We start from the raw sequence: 19,771 nt of genomic DNA, 5'->3' as shown, positions 1-19,771 counted from the left end.
CAGTGTATTATTATGGATTAAAAGCTGGTTAAAAGATAGGAAGCAGAGAGTAGGGTTGAATGGTCATTATTCTCGATGGAGAAGGGTAGTTAGTGGGTTCCTTCAGGGGTCTGTGCTGGGACCGCTGCTTTTTAACATATTTATAAATGACCTTGAGATGGGAGTAACTAGTGAGGTAATTAAATTCGCAGATGACACAAAGTTATCCAGGGTCGTCTCGTCGCAGCAGAAGTGTGAAAGATTGCAAGAAGACCTCATGAGACTTGGGGATTGGGTGTCCAAATGGCAGATGAAGTTCAACGTTGACAAGTGCAAAGTGATGCACGTGGGAAGGAGGAACCCTAATTACAGCTATGTCATGCAAGGTTCCGCTTTAGGAGATACTGACCAAGAAAGGGATCTGGGAATCATCGTGGATAGGACGTTGAAATCTTCAGCTCAATGTGCTGCGGCGGCTAAGAAGGCGAACAGAATGTTGAGTATTATTAGAAAAGGGATGGAAAACAAGCATGAGGATGTTATAATGCTGTTATATCACTCCATGGTGCGACCGCACCTCGAGTATTGTGTTCAGTTCTGGTCGCCTCATCTCAAAAAAGATATAAAGGAATTGGAGAAGGTGCAGAGAAGGGTGACAAAAATGATAAAAGGGATGGGATAACTACCCTATGAGGAGAGGTTAAGACGGCTAGGACTCTTTAGCCTGGAGAAAAGGCGGCTGAGGGGTGATATGACAGAGGTCTACAAAATAATGAGTGGGGTAGAGCAGACAGATGTGAAGCGTTTGTTTACACTTTCTAACAACCAGGGGACACAAGATGAAATTAGAATGTGGTAGGTTTAAAACAAATCAGAGAAAGTTTTTCTTTACTCAGCGCGCAGTTAGACTCTGGAACTCACTGCCAGAGAAGGTAGTGATGGCAGCTGGCCTTGCTGAGTTTAAAGGGGGTCTGGACAGATTCCTGAAGGAAAGGTCCATTGATCATTATTAAATTTTGGGTTTTTGCCAGGTTCTTGGGGCCTGGATTGGCCGCTGTCAGAGACAGAGTGCTGGGCTTGATGGACCTTTGGTCTTTTCCCAGTGTGGCAGTGCTTATGTACTTATGTACTAAATGTTGGCCATAAGGGTGGAGGGAAGGGAGAAATGTTAGACATGATGATAGAGGGGAGGAAAGAAGAGATGCTGCATGGGAAAGGGACAGATATGTTGGACCCAGAACACAAGGGAGGGGGAGAGAGAGATGGTGGACAGTGGGAATGAGAGGTGGAGATGTTGGACATGGGGGTGGATGAGAAGGAGGGAGACGTATGCAGGAAGTGGTGAGGGGAGAAAGAAGGAAAAATGCTGGCCCATGGGGGAGAGGGCAGGTGGGAAAAGAGAAGGGACAGGAAAATGTCAGGCTATGAGGGTGGGATGGGGAGGGAAGAGGGATCAGATGCTAGCTAGAAGGGTGGAGGGAGGAAGACATGGGAATGGTGGAACCCTGTGGGAGAGGCCAAGAGGGGGTGGCAATGAAATGAATAAGAGGATAGTGATTACAGGCGGGCAGCAAGAATAGTCCAGTAACAATCCGGGTCTAGGCAGGCAGCAGGCAGAAGAAAAGTCCAATAACAATCCGGGTCTAGGCAGGGGGCAGGCAGAAGAATAGTCCAGTAGACAAGCAGAGTCAAAGCCAGAATCAGGAAATCAGACTAGGCAGAAGTGCAGCACAGCACCAACAAACCAGGGACCTTAGACACAATGCAAAGGCAAAGCAGAAATGTTCCAAGATGGCTGATAAGCCCAGAAGCAGTTGGAACTCAGCTGCTGCAATCACCAGGCAGCTACGGGTGCTGTGCAGGCTCAAACAGCACAAGCTAACCTGGCAGCCTGGAAGATCCGGACCGGACTGGGCTGAAATCTGGAACGGGTGACAGTCCACAGCAGTCACCAGTTCTGGCCACCAGAGGGCGAGGTGAGCACAGACATAACAGTATCTCCCCCTCAAGGCCCCCTCGACTTCCACAGGGAATTCAGGTCTCCACGGGTAGCAATGGTGAAATCTACGGAGGAGTCGCAAAACATGACCAGGGGTAGCTTGGCTGGAGCTTGAACAAGGCTCAAGGCTGGAACCCAGACTGGCATCAGGACTGGACTTCGCCTCTTGGCTGGAGCTGGAACTTGGCTCAGACTCCACATCTCGGCTGGAGCTGGAACTCGGCTCGGACTCCGCATCTCGGCTGGAGCTGGAACTCGGCTCGGACCCAGCATCTCGGCTGGATCGGAAACTCAGCTTGGATTCAGCATCTGGGCTGGAACTGGAACTTCTCATGGACTCAGCAGCTAGGCTGGAACAGGAACTCAGCGTGCACTCAGCAGCTTGGCTGGAACAGGAACTCAGCGTGCACTCAGCAGCTTGGCTGGAACTGGAACTTAGCGCGGATTCAGCATCCTCTGGCCTGGAGCTCAAAACAGACTCAGGCACCGGGCAGGAACTCAGAGCAGGCTCAGGCACATCTTGGCTGGAACTCAGGGCAGGCTCAGAAGCTTGGCTGGAACTCGGAGCAGACTCCGGCGTTTGGCTGGATCTCAGAGCAGACTCAGGCTCATCTGGGCTGAAACTCAACAGACAAACTCTGGGCAGGGACTCAGAGCAGGCTCAAGCACTTGGCTGGAATTCAGTGCAGACTCTGGAACATCTTGGCTGGAACTTAGGGCAGGATCAGTCTCATCTTGGCTGGAACTCAGAGCAGGCTCAGGCACTTGGCTGGATCTCAAACTCGGAGCGGACTCAGCATCTCGACTGGCATTGGAACTCTGCACAGGAGCTAAACCGTACCTGGACCTCAGAAAGCTCCATGAAATCTGCAGACAAGCCTGGAACTCAGGACTACTACAACGCCTCCTTTCAGCATTGGCTTCAGGAGTATCCCACAGAGCTGGATCCGATAAGAGGTTGTAGCGGTACTCGAAGAGCAGGGTAGAAGAATCAATAGCAGAGACTGGGTTTACAGAGGACCCAAGCCCCCAGACATGCTCTCTCTCCACTGCAGCTTCCGGGGTATTCTTTAAGGCTGGATCAAAGAGAAGTTGTTCCCAGTAGTCACGAAGCGTGATAAAACTATTAAGATCAGAAACTGGGTCAAGATCAAAATCCAAACTAGGAGCGGCACCCGGGCTGAGATCTGAATTGCCAACAGAGGAAAAAGTCATGGGCAGGAAGCCCTGCTGGAAGGATGATTTCACCGAGCTCATGGCCTTTGCATTCTGTCACGTTTACAAAGCTGGAACCTAGGTTAGTGAGCCCTTGGGCCACTGCTGAGGGGCAGCAGCGGCAGGCAAAACCACCCCACACCAGAAGCAAGGCAGAACAAACATACCAGCAAATCCAGGCAAGGTCTCTTAGGTGGGCAGCAAGAATAGTCCAGTAACAATCCGGGTCTAGGCAGGCAGCAAGCAGAAGAAAAGTCCAATAACAATCCGGGTCTAGGCAGGCGGCAGGCAGAAGAATAGTCCAGTAGACAAGCAGAGTCAAAGCCAGAATCAGGAAATCAGACTAGGCAGAAGTGCAGCACAGCACCAACAAACCAGGGACCTTAGACGCAATGCAAAGGCAAAGCAGAAATGTTCCAAGATGGCTGATAAGCCCAGAAGCAGTTGGAACTCAGCTGCTGCAATCACCAGGCAGCTACGGGTGCTGTGCAGGCTCAAACAGCACAAGCAACCCTTGCAGCCTGGAAGATCCGGACTGGACTTGGCTGAAATCTGGAATGGGTGACGGTCCACAGCAGCCACCGGTTCTGGCCACCAGAGGGCGAGGTGAGCACAGACGTAACAGAAAGAGCGAAAAAGGAATGATCAATATGTCAGAAGCAGGAGTAGTGAGGGAACAGATAGGAGAGAGGAGAAAAGAGAAATGGACTGCAGCCACTTGATAAGAAAAAGAGTCCTGGAAAGCTGGCATTCCCTGAAATTGGCAGCAAAGGGGATACATGTGGGTTCAACTTATGGAATTTACATATCCATCACCATGCCCTGCGTAATGGTAAGAATAGAGGGGCAAAATATATGGTGGACCGCACAGTTTCCAGGCAGGCCTGAAGCCTGAAACTAAAATGTTGGGCACCCAGCAAACTGCACTCTGTGGTGGTTTGAGAGAAAGATGTTGTGCCCCTAAAGCAATCCGTCAAATGACACATGCAACCAGCCACCAAGAGCAACTTAATATTGAGTGCCCCAGGCCTCCCTTGAGTCTGGGTAGATATGTTTGGGACAGAGGAACGATGGCCCCACCACAAAAGCTGCACCAACAGATGATGTAGCCCAATTGAACCACATAGGTCCTCTTGTGCAACAGTATCATATTGTAGAGGGCAACCCTACTCCATAGAGAGAGTGGAAGGTTTTGATACATCAAGAACATCGCTCGCGTTGTAGACCACAAGGGAGCAAGACTAATGGTGTACAACAGCTCCAACTCCACTGGGATATAAATACAAAGATACTTAATTTAGTAAGTGGCCCACTGTAAGGGAAACTCCCCAACCCAACATTCCTATGTTTGTGCAGCGCTGCGTACGCCTTGTAGCGCTATAGAAATGCTAAATAGTAGTAGTAGTGAAGACTGTATCGGTAAAGCCACCGATTTTTGTAAGTTTAGTTTAAAGCCAGAGTAATAGCCAAATCCCCGAACATTATCTAGTAAGTGCAACAGAGGGTGTTGAAGATTAGTGAGAGTGAGCAGGATATCATCAGCGAATGCTAGTACCTTAATGGAGATCTGCAGAAGGGAGATACCCACAAGTTCCAGATCCTTGGCAATGGTGCGTAGTAGGGGCTCCACATATAATAAAAACAGCAATGGGGATAATGGGCATCCCTGTCTGGTGCTTATTGAGAAGGCTGGAGAGCACAAACCAGGGTAGCTGTAGGAGAGGAATGCAGCACAATAATCACTTGGAGAAACCAACCCTCTATCCCCACATACTCTAAAACCTTAAAGTGACAATCCCAGGGTACATGATCGAAAGCTTTCTCAGCGTGCAGACTGACCACCAACAAGGGTTCCTGGGAGGTCCAGCTTTGTGCCACTGCAAGAAGTGCTCTATGAACATTTAAGTCAGACCCTTAACAAACCCCACCTGGTGGTCGCCCACCAAGCTCAGCATGTATTTGGCCAGTCTGTCCACCAAGATCTGCACCAGGATCTTTATATCCACATTGAGCAAGGAAATAGGACGGAACGCTTCGGGATGTTCTGGAGTCTTGCCAGGGTTTAGGTATGAGTATTATAAGGGCATTAGCCTGAGAAGAAAAGGCACCCCCAGACACAGCTGCCTCATAGTAAACAGTAAGAGGAGCATATATGTGGTGTACCATCTTCTTATAGTATTCTGATAAGAAGCCATCAGAGCCAGGAGCTGTGCTCAATGATAGGGATTTAATTATTTGTTGTACCTCCCACGCTCATAGTAGGACACTTAAGTGAGTTTGTGTCTATGGAGGAAGCGTCAGTACGCCAGAGTCATCAAGATAATCAAGCACCGATGGGCCAACCAGTCCCGAATCCAACTTGTACATTCTTCAAAAATAATCGTTAAAAATTTGGACAATGTTCACCAGACGATGTTTGCGTGAGCCATCTGGGGCCACTAAAGTCTTGGGAACCACGCCTTCACTACTCTGGCTAGTAACTTTCCTGCATGGTTACCATATCTGTAGTATTGAAAATGAGAAAATAAAAGTGTATTTGTGCACTCATGAATCAACGAGTTCAAAGCTGCCAGAGTGGCCATCATATTCTTGTAATTGGCTACCGAAAGGTGTTTCATGTGGATCTGTTTGGATTGTTTGTAACGCTGTTCCAACAAAAGTATTCCCTGGTTCAGCCTCTTGTTATTGGCACTCATTTAGCTAATTATTTCTCCGTGCATCACTGCCTTCGAGGCCTCCCAAAATAAAATGGGTGTTTCCTGATGTTCGTCTCTGAATACAGTGTGCATTTTTTCACCATAAAATCTCAGAAGTTCAAGTTTGTAGCTAAATAAGAAGGAAACCTCCAGTGACCCATAGCATGTGTTGGTGGCCCCATCTCCAAATCTATCCAGATCATAGTATGGTCGGACACAACCATTAGGTCCAGTGTCGCAGCCACTACCCTGGCAAAAATGGAAGTAGAAGTCAGAATATAATCTATGCGGGACCACGTTTGGTGGTCACGGGACAAATTAGAGTAGCCCTGCTGTGAAGGGTGTAATAATCACCAGGGATATATACTACATCCTGATTTTCTTGAACTAATTTAAAACTGCATTTTTAAATGTGTTAGCTTTTTTGGATAATAGCATATACATTCCAGAGAAGAAAATTCACAACTGCGCAATATTTACTGCACTCAAGGGCACTTTTACAAAGTGTTGGTAAGCCCAACGCCTGCAAACCACATGCTATCCCGGAGCTACCGCTGGCCAGAAAATATTTTTTAATTTAATAGTGTGGCGGTAATCTGGCATATCATGTGCTGGCACCCCCACATTGCCATGCGGTAAGGGTACTCTTACCAAATGGCCATTTTTTGGGGAGGATTTTCATCAGCTGTGGTAAAAAGGGCCCTGGTGCGCCAGTGGCGTAGCCAGAAGGCAATTTTTGGGTGGGCCAACAGGTTGGATGGGTGGGCACTAGAGTTGCCAACTTTTTTGAAAGAGAAAAAACAGCAACCTGATGCACTCATGCTCTGTCCCTACCCCACTCCCCATAACTTCAATGAGGGTTGCAGTGCAGGCTTCAGTGGCTGCAGGCCAATTGAGAGCTAAGGGAAGTACAATAGACTGCACTATTCAGCCCCATTGAGCCACACATTCTGCATCCAGAGAACCTCCTGGCTCTCCACCAACAATGGATACAGAGCACAGCAAGGACAATTCTCCATAAAACTCATCATACAAAGAAATTTTGTTTTCTAGTGTAATCTCAATTACAGACATATGATAAATTAAGTTAAAAAAATCTATAAAACAAAAGTCACTCAGAACCTAGAGCAAATCTACCATGCCAACACTAACTTCCAAGAACAAAGATCCTACCTATGAAAAAGAAGTGCCTTTAATATTATAGTAGGGCCCTAAAATACAAATACGTTTATCAGGAAAGCTGAACAAGCCAAATTACTACAGAATGCTACATGGAAACTTCATGCTAACAGAATACCTCAGTCACACACACAGGACACAAATGCCAAATACAGAATAAGTGACCACAAACTCTAGAAATATAAATTAAACAGAAACCCCAAGAAACTAGACATTACATGTAGTACAACACCAGAGAAACAAGAAAGGCATTTGCTCCTGTGCAAAATATAAAGATGGCACATGCCAGGGATGGGGTTAGGGGTTGCAACTAGGGCAATTGTGATTGGTTCCTTGGCCAGAGAAAGCCTGCATGCTGGAAGCTGAAAGTGCAGCCTGGTAATGGACTTTGGGGTCCTTTCCTAAATTTCTGTCCTGGACCCCAGCCATGTTTAACATCAACTTTGGTAAGATGTACATTTCAAATTCAACATATTATATTCACAACTTTGAAAATACAGTAGTCTCGTGGGTCTTGACAGTCTTGCGAGACTGCCACAGGAAGTCTCAGCAACCATTTTTAAAACACAGCGGATTCCCAACTTTAGGCGTGACAACTTATACCCGCTGAAACTTAGTATAAATGCTGACACACAACCAATGGCAGTTGGACATGTAAATGACCCTATTCTATAACACTAAGCCTAAATTTTGGGAATGCCCCTGACCGCCCACGCCCTTCTCCTGGCCATTCCCATTTTTGAGTTGTGTATGAGATAAATTAGGCATACAATGTTATAGAATAGTGCATAGGCAGATCCATGTGTAAGGAAATGACATCAGAGGAAGGCGGGATGTTGAGAGGGCAGGGAAGCAAAGGACAGAGGCGAGCCTGCCTGCTTGTTGCCTTTACTGCCGCCGCCGCCCGCCAGTTCGCCGCTGCAATTTTGGTAAATAGAGAGTGGAGTGGAAGTGAGCCTATCTACTACTACTACTACTATTTAGCATTTCTATAGCGCTACAAGGCGTACGCAGCGCTGCACAAACATAGAAGAAAGACAGTCCCTGCTCAAAGAGCTTACAATCTAATAGACAAAAAAAATAAATAAATAAAGTAAGCAAATCAAATCAATTAATGTGAACGGGAAGGAAGAGAGGAGGGTAGGTGGAGGCGAGTGGTTACAAGTGGTTACGAGTCAAAAGCAATGTTAAAGAGGTGGGCTTTCAGTCTAGATTTAAAGGTGGCCAAGGATGGGGCAAGACGTAGGGGCTCAGGAAGTTTATTCCAGGCGTAGGGTGCAGCGAGACAGAAGGCGCGAAGTCTGGAGTTGGCAGTAGTGGAGAAGGGAACAGATAAGAAGGATTTATCCATGGAGCGGAGTGCACGGGAAGGGGTGTAGGGAAGGACGAGTGTGGAGAGATACTGGGGAGCAGCAGAGTGAGCACATTTATAGGTTAGTAGAAGAAGTTTGAACAGGATGCGAAAACGGATAGGGAGCCAGTGAAGGGTCTTGAGGAGAGGGGTAGTATGAGTAAAGCGACCCTGGCGGAAGACGAGACGGGCAGCAGAGTTTTGAACCGACTGGAGAGGGGAGAGGTGACTAAGTGGGAGGCCAGCAAGAAGCAGATTGCAGTAGTCTAAACGAGAGGTGACAAGGGTGTGGATGAGGGTTTTGGTAGAGTGCTCGGAAAGAAAGGGGCGGATTTTACGGATGTTGTAAAGAAAGAAATGACAGGTCTTGGCAATCTGCTGGATATGAGCAGAGAAGGAGAGCGAAGAGTCAAAGATGACCCCAAGGTTTCGAGCTGAAGAGACAGGGAGAATGAGAGAGCCATCAACAGAAATAGTCCACTGTAAGTAAGGAAAACATTTAATCCCTGTTTCCACTCCCCTGCTCAGCCGTCACTGTTCACTGAAAACACAGCAAGCAAACCTGTGAGCTGCTGCATTCATGTTGTCGTTCTTTATTGTCGGTCCATCTGTAACAAGTCTAACGTTTTTGTTGGATAGCCAGTGCCTTATGAGGTGGAGGAGAAAAAACATAATTGAATATCACTAAAACAACTTCACCAATTATTGTAGCTAGTAGAAACAGCAATTATAAATTCTGTAGTTTGTGCTTATTTTTCTTTACTGTGCTTCTAAACAATTCAGATGGCCAGATGTCAGTGAGAATATTCTGTTTCCTGATGGGTTCATCTTAACTGGTTGTAATCTGGTTGGGAAGCCTGGTGTTTATAAAGATGATGGAATATATTAAAATTAAATGGCAGTAGAATTAAACTCTCCTTTCATTGGGGCACACAGAATCACATCTTCATCTGTTTTGTAGACGTTTACCCTGGACATGGATGGAAGGGGAGGGAAGGGAAGGGGAGAGAGGAGAATCATTCTGGACATGGATTGGATGGGATGGGAGGGCAGAGGAGAGAGGAGAATTGCTGGGCATGGATGGGAAGGGAAGGCAAGGCAGCGAAGAGAGATTCGCTGGGCATGGATAGAAGGGGAGGGCAGGGGAGAGAAAAGAACTGTTGGACATGGATGAGAGGGGAGGGAAGGTGAGAAAGGAGAATTGCTGGACATGGATGGATGGAGGGGTTGGCGGGGAGAGAGGAGAAATGCTGGACATGGATGGAAGGAAGGAGAGAGAAGTGCTGGACATGGATGGAGGGAAGGAAAGAAAAAAGAAGATGCACATGGATGAAGATAAGGGAAAGGGAAGAGAGGAGAAAAACTGCACATGGATGGAGAAAATAGGCAAAAGCTGGATCCGCATTATACCTCCTCTAGTTAGTTACACGGAGGAGGACCCAGCTTTTATTTATGGATGTAGGGCAAGAAATGAAGAAGAAAGGAGGAAAGTAAAGAAATGAAAGGAAGCCCTGGAAACGGAGTTAAGAGAACAGATAGAGAGCAGCAGAATCAGAGACTGGGACCAATATGGATAGAAAAACAAAGTCACCAGACAACAAAGGTAGAAAAATCATTTTATTTTCATTTTAGTGTTTGGAATATGTCCAATTTGAGAATTTACATCTGCTGTCTTATTTTGCACTGGGTATACTGGAGCTGTAACAGCTTACAGAAATTTATTTATTTATTTATTGCATTTGTATCCCGCATTTTCCCACCTCTTTGCAGGCTCAATGTGGCTTACAATACATCGTGAATAGTGGAAGCATATAAGAAGATATACAATTAGTATTATAAAAGGATCTTGGGTAACATGATAATGATAAAACATAATAGTAGTTTAACACGCGAACATGATAATGAAGAGACAAACTAGTAGATTAACAAGCTAGTATTGTAAGGCATTTCTGGATAGTTGTGTTGGAGTTCATATTTGTTGGTCTTTGGGGTATGCCTTGTTGAAGAGATGGGTCTTCGGTAGTTTGCGGAAGTTAGTTAGTTCATAGAGCGTTTTTAGGTTGCATGGCAGCACGTTCCAGAATTTTGCGCTCAGGTAGGAAAAGGTTGACGCATGCGTTGACTTGTATTTTAGACCTTTGCAGTTGGGGAGGTGAAGATTGAGGAATGTTCGGGATGATTTTTTGGCATTCCTGGGTGGTAGGTCTATCAGGTCTGACATGTAGGCTGGGGCGTCTCCGTGGATGATTTTGTGACCTAGGGTACATGTTTTGAAGGTGATGCGTTCTTTAAGTGGGAGCCAATGAACAACTTGAAAAGCTAAAGGTGCAGAAAGCCATGGGACCGGATGGGATCCACCCTAGGATATTGAGGGAGCTCAGAGAGGTTCTGGCGGGTCCTCTTAAAGATTTGTTTAATATATCCTTGCAGACGGGAGAGGTTCCGAGGGATTGGAGAATGGCGGATGTGTGGTCCCTCTTCACAAAAGTGGTGATAGGGAAGAAGCTGGAAACTACAGGCCGGTAAGCCTCACTTCGGTTATTGGAAAAGTAATGGAAGCGATGCTGAAGGAAAGGATAGTGAATTTCTTGGAAGCCAATAAGTTGCAAGATCCGAGACAACATGGTTTTACCAAAGGGAAATCGTGCCAAACGAATCTCATTGAGTTCTTTGATTGGGTGACAGGAGAATTGAATCAGGGACGAGCTATGGATGTAATCTACTTAGATTTCAGCAAAGCTTTTGACACGGTTCCCCACAGGAGGCTCTTAAATAAACTGGATGGGCTGAAGATAGGACCCGAAGTGGTGAACTGGATTAGGAACTGGTTGACGGACAGACGCCAGAGGGTGGTGGTGAATGGAATTCGCTCGGAGGAGGGAAAGGTGAGTAGTGGAGTGCCTCAAGGATCGGTGCTGGGGCCGATTCTGTTCAATATATTTGTGAGTGACATTGCTGAAGGGTTAGAAGGTAAAGTTTGCCTATTTACATAGTAACATTGTAGATGACGGCAGAAAAAGACCTGCACGGTCCATCCAGTCTGCCCAACAAGATAACTCATATTTGCTGCTTTTTGTGTATACCCTACTTTGATTTGTACCTGTGCTCTTCAGGGCACAGACCGTATAAGTCTGCCCAGCACTATCCCCGCCTCCCAACCACCGGCCCCTCCTCCCAACCACCGGCTCCGGCACAGACTGCACAAGTCTGCCCAGCACCATCCCCACCTCCCAACCACCAGCCCCGCCTCCCAACCCCGGCTCCAGCACAAACCGTACAAGTCTGTCCAGCACTATCCCCGCCTCCCAACCACCAGTCCCGTTGCCCACCACCGGCCCTGGCACAGACCGTACAAGTCTGTCCAGCACTATCCCCGCCTCCCAACCACCAGCCCCGCCTCCCGATCCTGACTAAGCTGCTGAGGATCCATTCCTTCGGCACAGGATTCCTTTATGCTTATCCCACGCATGTTTGAATTCCGTTACCGTTTTCATTTCCACCACCTCCCGCGGGAGGGCATTCCAAGCATCCACTACTCTCTCCGTGAAAAAATACTTCCTGACATTTTTCTTGAGTCTGCCCCCCTTCAATCTCATTTCATGTCCTCTCGTTCTACCACCTTCCCATCTCCGGAAAAGGTTCGTTTGTGGATTAATACCTTTCAAATATTTGAACGTCTGTATCATATCACCCCTGTTTCTCCTTTCCTCCAGAGTATACATGTTTAGTTCAGCAAGTCTCTCCTCATACGTCTTGTAACGCAAATCCCATACCATTCTCGTAGCTTTTCTTTGCACCGCTTCAATTCTTTTTACATCCTTAACCAGATACGGCCTCCAAAACTGAACACAATACTCCAGGTGGGGCCTCACCAATGACTTATACAGGGGCATCAACACCCCCTTTCTTCTGCTGGTCACACCTCTCTCTATACAGCCTAACAACCTTCTAGCTACGGCCACCACCTTGTCACACTGTTTCGTCACCTTCAAATCCTCAGATACTATCACCCCAAGATCCCTTTCTCCGCCCGTACCTATCAGACTCTCCCCGCCTAACACATACGTCTCCCGTGGATTTCTATTCCCTAAGTGCATCACTTTGCATTTCTTCGCATTGAATTTTAATTGCCAAACCTTAGACCATTCTTCTAGCTTCCTCAGATCTTTTTTCATGTTTTCTACTCCCTCCGTGGTGTCCACTCTGTTACAGATCTTAGTATCATCCGCAAATAGGCAAACTTTACCTTCTAACCCTTCGGCAATGTCACTCACAAATATATTGAACAGAATTCCTCCCCAGCACCGATCCCTGAGGCACTCCACTACTCACCTTTCCTTCCTCCGAGCGAATTCCATTCACCACCACCCTCTGGCGTCTGTCCGTCAACCAGTTCCTAATCCAGTTCACCACTTCAGGTCCTATCTTCAGCCCCTCCAGTTTATTTAAGAGCCTCCTGTGGGGAACCGTGTCAAAAGCTTTGCTGAAATCTAAGTAGATTACGTCCATAGCTCATCCCTGATTCAATTCTCCTGTCACCCAATCAAAGAACTCAATGAGATTCGTTTGGCACGATTTCCCTTTGATAAAGCCATTTGCGGATGATACTAAGATCTGTAACAGAGTGGACACCCGGGAGGGAGTGGAAAACATGAAAAAGGACCTACGGAAGCTAGAAGAATGGTCTAAGGTTTGGCAATTAAAATTCAATGCGAGGAAATGCAAAGTGATGCACTTAGGGAGTAAAAATCCACGGGAGACGTATGTGTTAGGCGGCGAGAGTCTGATAGGTACGGACGGGGAGAGGGATCTTGGGGTGATAGTATCTGAGGATATGAAGGTGACGAAACAGTGTGACAAGGCGGTGGCTGTAGCTAGAAGGTTGTTAGGCTGTATAGAGAGAGGTGTGAACAGCAAAAGAAAGGGGGTGTTGATGCCCCTGTATAAGTCGTTGGTGAGGCCCCACCTGGAGTATTGTGTTCAGTTTTGGAGGCCGTATCTTGTTAAGGATGTAAAAAGAATTGAAGCGGTGCAAAGAAAAGCTACGAGAATGGTATGGGATTTGCGATACAAGACGTATGAGGAGAGACTTGCTGACCTGAACATGTATGCTCTGGAGGAAAGGAGAAACAGGGGTGATATGATACAGACGTTCAAATATTTGAAAGGTATTAATCTGCAAACGAACCTTTTCCGGAGATGGGAAGGCAGTAGAACGAGAGGACATGAAATGAGATTGAAGGGGGGCAGACTCAAGAAAAATGTCAGGAAGTATTTTTTCACGGAGAGAGTAGTGGATGCTTGGAATGCCCTCCCGCGGGAGGTGGTGGAAATGAAAACGGTAACGGAATTCAAACATGCGTGGGATAAACATAAAGGAATCCTGTTCAGAAGGAATGGATGCTAAGGATCTTAGCCGAGATTGGGTGGCAGAGCCGGTGGCGGGAGGCGGGGATGGTGCTGGGCAGACTTATACGGTCTGTGCCAGAGCCGGTGGTGGGAGGCAGGACTGGTGGTTGGGAGGCGGGGATAGTGCTGGGCAGACTTATACGGTCTGTGCCAGAACCGGTGGTGGGAGGCGGGGATAGTGTTGGGCAGACGGTCGGTGCCCTGAAAAGGACAGGTACAAATCAAGGTAAGGTATACACAAAAAGTAGCACATATGAGTTTGTCTTGTTGGGCAGACTGGATGGACCATGCAGGTCTTTTTCTGCTGTCATCTACTATGTTACTATGTTCTCGAAGGGGTCTAGCACTTTCATATTTTGATTTACCGAATATGAGTCTGGCTGCAATATTCTGAGCTGTCTGTAGTTTTTTGATTATTTGCTCTTTGCAGCCTGCGTAGAGTGCATTGCAGTAATCTAGATGACTGAGTACCATTGATTGTACCAGGTTGCGGAAGACGATTCTTGGGAAGAAAGGTCTTACTCGTTTTAATTTCCACACTGAGTGGAACATCTTCTTGGTGGTGTTTTTCGCATGACTGTCAAGTGTTAGGTGTCAATCAATGGTAACTCCAAGGATTTTTAGGGTGTCTGAAATTGGAAGATTCAATTTTGGTGTGTTAATGGTGGTGAATTTGTTCCTGTTATGTTGCGAGGTTAGTATTAGGCATTGGGTTTTTTCTGCATTGAGTTTCAGTTGAAATGCATCCGCCCATGTGTGCATGATATGTAGGCTTTGGTTGATGTCATTAAAAATTTCCTTTAAATCTTGTTTACATTATTTATAATGAAAAAAAAATCACTAGTTATTTTTTTCTCCTATACTAGTATAATATTTTCAATGATGCCTGTTTATATGCGCCATGGCTGGTATAAGGGGTGTGGCTAATGTGGGTGTGGCTATCATATGGGCGGAGTCATATGTGGTGACCCCGCCCATAATGAGTACCAGCACCTTTTTTCTACAAAAAAAGCACTGTCCACTGCACTAACCACTAGGCTACTCCTCCACTCAGGAGGAGTAGCAGGACTCTATGGGTTATTTTTCCTAAAGTAATTTTAAATGCAAAAATACATGTTGACTTTCACTTTGAAAATCGGTGCAAGATTCATAAGTAAACAAGATGCATTTATGTTGTTCAGGCTAAGCTGAGTGGGAGTACTCCAACCGCGTTGCTGTCAGTGGTGCTTCCATGTGTTTTTATTTCCAAATATTTTATTAATTTCCAAGAATACAAATAAAAGGAAAACAAGGATGGGGCAGGTAGGTTCCAAGGAGGCTGGAGAAAGAACAGAAGATGGCATGATGTCACAAAGCTGAAGCTGGTCTACCCAAGGAAGTTTTCATTCCCCTCAATGCAGCTGCAGCCATCTTGGTACACCCAAAACAATGTAATTGATAGAGAGACAAGGTCCGCCTACTGGCTTTAGCTCAGAAAATGGGCGAAGCATGCTCCTGCCGTCTCCTCTTCTTTCTGCTTCGTAGGTTCCCTGGCGTCTTGCAGAGCTCACTATTTAAAATGTGATAATGAAACACCACCCTCCACTGGCAGAACTGTAGGTGACGGACTCTTGCTCAGCTTAGAGAGAACAGTACAGTTAGAAATACTGAAGTAATGTGAGTGATGTGCAGTGCATTTTTTCTAGCAAAAAAGGTGCCAGTACTCAAATGTCAGGCCACCCTTCAGGGGTGGGGTAATCACTGAGGGACCCACCCCACAATAGCCAGGCCCTATGCAACCAGTCACAGAATCTATGACAAGGCAGAATTGGTGTGTAGAGCCTGAGATCTTTCATTAAAACTTAGGGACCATAGATCAATTTTTGTAGACAATGGAAAAGGTGCCGGTACTCAGTACCCCCAAGTACCCCCTCAAAAAAAGCCCTGTGAAAACTGCCTGCTAAAGTGATGTGTGCAAAAAGGGCTAGTTTGAGCAGGTGAGTTGGTGGTAGATGCAGAATGATATGTCTCTGGTTCTCCCATTACAGATCCTGAGGAATCATGTGATGGTGAGAGTGGGAGGTGGCTGGGACACCTTGGAGCATTACTTGGACAAACACGACCCCTGCCGCTGCACCTCACTCTGTAAGTGTATGCTACATCTTCTGCATTCCCATCTCCCCACCTCCAGAATGGGAGAGGAGTATGGATACTACACTCACCCAGTATAGTATTAACCTATGTATATTACTGATACAGGACAAATGTGTGTAACCAATGTAGCATTTCATCACCGCATTGCATTTGCATACTGTGGTTAAGCACATAGAACCATAGGACAACTAAGATGGAAGAAGCAGGGTTTTTCATGGTTGAAAGGGCCTGAACATTTATGAGAGGAAGTCTAGATGAATGGCCTCTATGTGCAGGTACCAACAACAGAAGGGAGCTGAACTGCAAGGACGACCCAAAGCATGGGACATGGGCCTGGTGTTTTATGACATCACCTTTCTGGCCATTGCCATCATCTGTTGGCACAGAGCTAGGTGAGGGAGTCATAGGACTGCTCTGTTTCAAAAGACACCAACATCATACTCATGTATTGCATTGTATGTTGACAAAATGATGAAGTATTTCCTCAGGTTACTCCTGAGTCTGTCTCCTTTCACCTTCAATCTATGCCCCTTCATTCTAGAGCTTCTTTTCAACTGAAAGGGACTTGCCTCCTGTTTCTCCCGCCTTTCTTCCAAAGTATACATATTAAGATCTTTAAGTCTGTCCCCATTCATTTTATGAGGAAGACCACTGACCATTTCAATAGCTGTCCTCTTTACCGACTCCATCCTGTCTATATTATGTGTGTCTGAATACTATTTACATGTGCAGGAAGACCTGGGGAAAGCAATTATTTATCCTTTGGGATAGGTAGAATGGAATCTTGCTACTTTTTGGGATCCTGCCAGATACTTGTGTCCTGGATTGGCCACAGTTGGAAACAGGATACTGGGCCATGTTTTGGCTTGCCATACAAGCTAGTGAACTTCCCTTCTGTGTATTTATCCAATGTTGCAGTACATGCTGAATTTGACTTCTTGGGGTTCCCAGTTCAAGTTTTGTCTTCATATTTCTATTTCTAATTTGTAGTCTCATGTTCTGTATTTGAGGGTCTCTACTTTGCAGGGTTGGTACTCTGTGAGTCCTGGAAGTGCTGTTATGGTATGGCAGTTTTGCTAGATGTAACCAGTTGTAGAAATTGGTTTAATTTGTTTACCTTACTGCTGGGAGAGCAGGGTGGGTGGCTGGAGGTGTCCTGGGTTGCCAGCTAGGATGAATTCCTGCACATGAGCAATTCATACCAAGGAGACCCGCACTGACACCTGAAATTTTAAAAGTGCTAAAAATAAGTTTTAAAAGTATTTGCATTAAATCTAATTGCAGAATTCAGGTGCTGGGAGTCTGTACTTGGTTGCCATATGCTCAGATTTGTTTAAATCATATGCAAATTAGTCCGTTTTTGGGAGGTTCTCATTTGCATAGTTGTGAGTAAAAATTGATAGAAATGTTTACAGCCTTAACGTTAGGGCATGGCTCTGATCCAAAATGTGAAGTTTGATTGAAAAATGAAGGGTTTATCTAGTGTTTTTGACTAAAAATTCCTATTAGAGTGTCTGTATGTTATTCTGCATTCAAATAGAGCTCTCAGATTGGATGTTCAGCTCCTGTTAGAAAATCTGCCCGGTATTAACAGAGAGAAGGAGAGCAACTGGAGATTTGACTGAGACAGGACATGCATTTGGTAGTTCCGTATGTAAAAGAGTTAAAAGAAAGAATTGTTGTTTGATCTAAGTTGACTGAAGTTATAAAAGAGTGCCTGATTATGTGGTAAATGAGAAAATATGAGTGAAAAGAGATTGGTGGAGATTTACAAGTTTGAGGTTTCTCTACTGAGAAAAGGATCTGAATATTTCAGGATTACTTGAAGCTTATGAAAAATAGAAAAGGGAGAATTTCAGTTTAAGAGTGTTTAAATCCTATAAGCTATATAAAGGCTAGGTAGATTTAAGTGCCTGTAAGCAAGGAAACCTTAAGATTTGATCTGAGATAAATGTTTGATCTGAATTATATCCTTTGGTGAAAAGGAGATAAGTTAGAAAAATAATCTTTGGGAACTAAGAGGACTTTGCTCACATTTTGAATTAGCCAGATCAGTGGACTTACTGAGTAGTGAGGGAAGTGGATCTATGAATGTGTGTGTGTGTGGATGAGATCCAGCAGTGGGCTTCAAGATCTCAGCAGCTTGGAAGAAAAAAAAGTGTTGCTCTTTATATAGTCAGGGTAAAGTTATAACAAAGCTACTTAGGAAATTAGAACTGAGGAAATTCAATTTATTTTATTTTTTCATAGTTTAGCATTCAGTCCAGGTTCCAGTTTCAGGCAGGCTGATCTAAAGACTCACATACCAGTGGCGTAGCCACAGGTGGGCTTGGGTGGGCCAGGGCCCACTCATTTATGTCTCAGGCCCACTCAACAGTAGCATATGTTTAGTGGTAACTGGAGGGAATCCCAAGCTGCAAGCTCCGCCAGCTGAAGATTTTCCCCTGATGGTAACGAAAACGCTACTTCCATGACACCGGCACCTGCGCATGCTCAGTTTTCAGTGCATGCCTGCTGCCAAGGTGGAAAGAAGCGTTTTCCCACCAGCTGAGATTTTTTTTTTTTTTTTTTTTGGTGGGGGGGGGGGGGGAGGTAGAGCACTTGGTGCTCACCCAATTCTTGCCTAGGCCCACCCAAAATCTGTTGTTTGACTACGCCCCTGTCACATATAGCAGGGGGGTGGATTCTCTCCTTTTATTTTTAGATTAAGTTTAGGAAGAAGAATCGGTGGAAGACAAGTTCTAAAGGAGAGATCTCTTGAAGACAGCAACTTGAAGTTTTTTTCCTCAGCTAAGTACTGTGAGAGAAAAGTAAACCAGCTGAATACAGGAAATTGAGGAAGGGACAGAGAGACAATTCACACACTTTTTCTGAAACTCCTTTTTACCACACAAGTGAACTGAGATTTAATTTTGAAAATAAAGGAAGAAGGAGAAATCCAATTAGAATAATTATACCACTATAAGACTAAGAATTGAAAGATTTTGGATAGTTACTTACTTTATAAGTAAGGCCTGTTGGAAATAAGTTTATAAAAATTGTTTAAATGAGATACACCTAAGAAGCATTCCTATTTTGAGTTGGAAATCCTTGAAGTGTTATATTTACTTGTAACTTGGTCAGGAAACTAAATGTTTGGTTAGTAAAGAAATTAGAGTGTATACTGGATCCAGTAGGGAATCAGCAGTTCTACTGGTCTAATCCTGTACAATCTAACTGAAGAGTATTTCTTTCTGTTTACCAGTACAGTCAAATAATTCCCTTCCACTTAAATAAATAATTTTTTGTTATATATAAGGGAGTAGTATCTGGATTTATTGTAAATCCAACTGATTCCATTCACATGAATTCAAATTCACCTTTATGCCTTCATCCAGTATTATCTTTTAAGGATGATGTTTTATTTTGAGCTGAGCACAGTTTTTTGTTACATTTGTACCCCGCGCTTTCCCACTCATGGCAGGCTCAATGCAGCGGGCAATGGAGGATTAAGTGACTTGCCCAGAGTCACAAGGAGCTGCCTGTGCCGGGAATCAAACTCAGTTCCCCAGGACCAAAGTCCACCACCCTAACCACTAGGCCACTCCTCGGCTGGCACGACTACAATCTAGAGGCATTTTGATACTGTGTGAAGTCTTACCACAGACAGGGTGACATATAGAGGCTATGAGTAGTCTTTTTGCAGGATTTTGTAGAACTCTCAATGGAGGAGGGTGAATAGTGGAGTTCCACTGGGACCGGTGCTATTTAACATAGTTATAAATGATCTGTAAATCGGAGCGATGAGTGAGGTGATCAGATTTGTAGACG

The 19,771-nt window shown here is 45.3% G+C and overlaps 1 protein-coding gene across 1 annotated transcript in view; it reads left to right on the top strand.

Moving 5' to 3' along the window:
* Nucleotides 1-19,771, top strand: part of GAS2L2 (growth arrest specific 2 like 2) — an 86,257-nt gene that overhangs the window by 44,467 nt on the left and 22,019 nt on the right. The window contains exon 4 of the mRNA XM_030185617.1: nt 15,856-15,952. Coding sequence (XP_030041477.1) covers nt 15,856-15,952 — 97 coding nt within the window. The remainder of the gene's footprint in view (nt 1-15,855; nt 15,953-19,771) is intronic.

The sequence above is a fragment of the Microcaecilia unicolor genome, chromosome 13, assembly GCF_901765095.1.
Source record: "Microcaecilia unicolor chromosome 13, aMicUni1.1, whole genome shotgun sequence".
In the NCBI taxonomy this organism is placed as follows: Eukaryota; Metazoa; Chordata; class Amphibia; order Gymnophiona; family Siphonopidae; genus Microcaecilia; species Microcaecilia unicolor.
The sequence above is the reverse complement of the archived record's forward strand: the minus strand, read 5'-3'. Positions and strand labels throughout refer to the sequence as shown.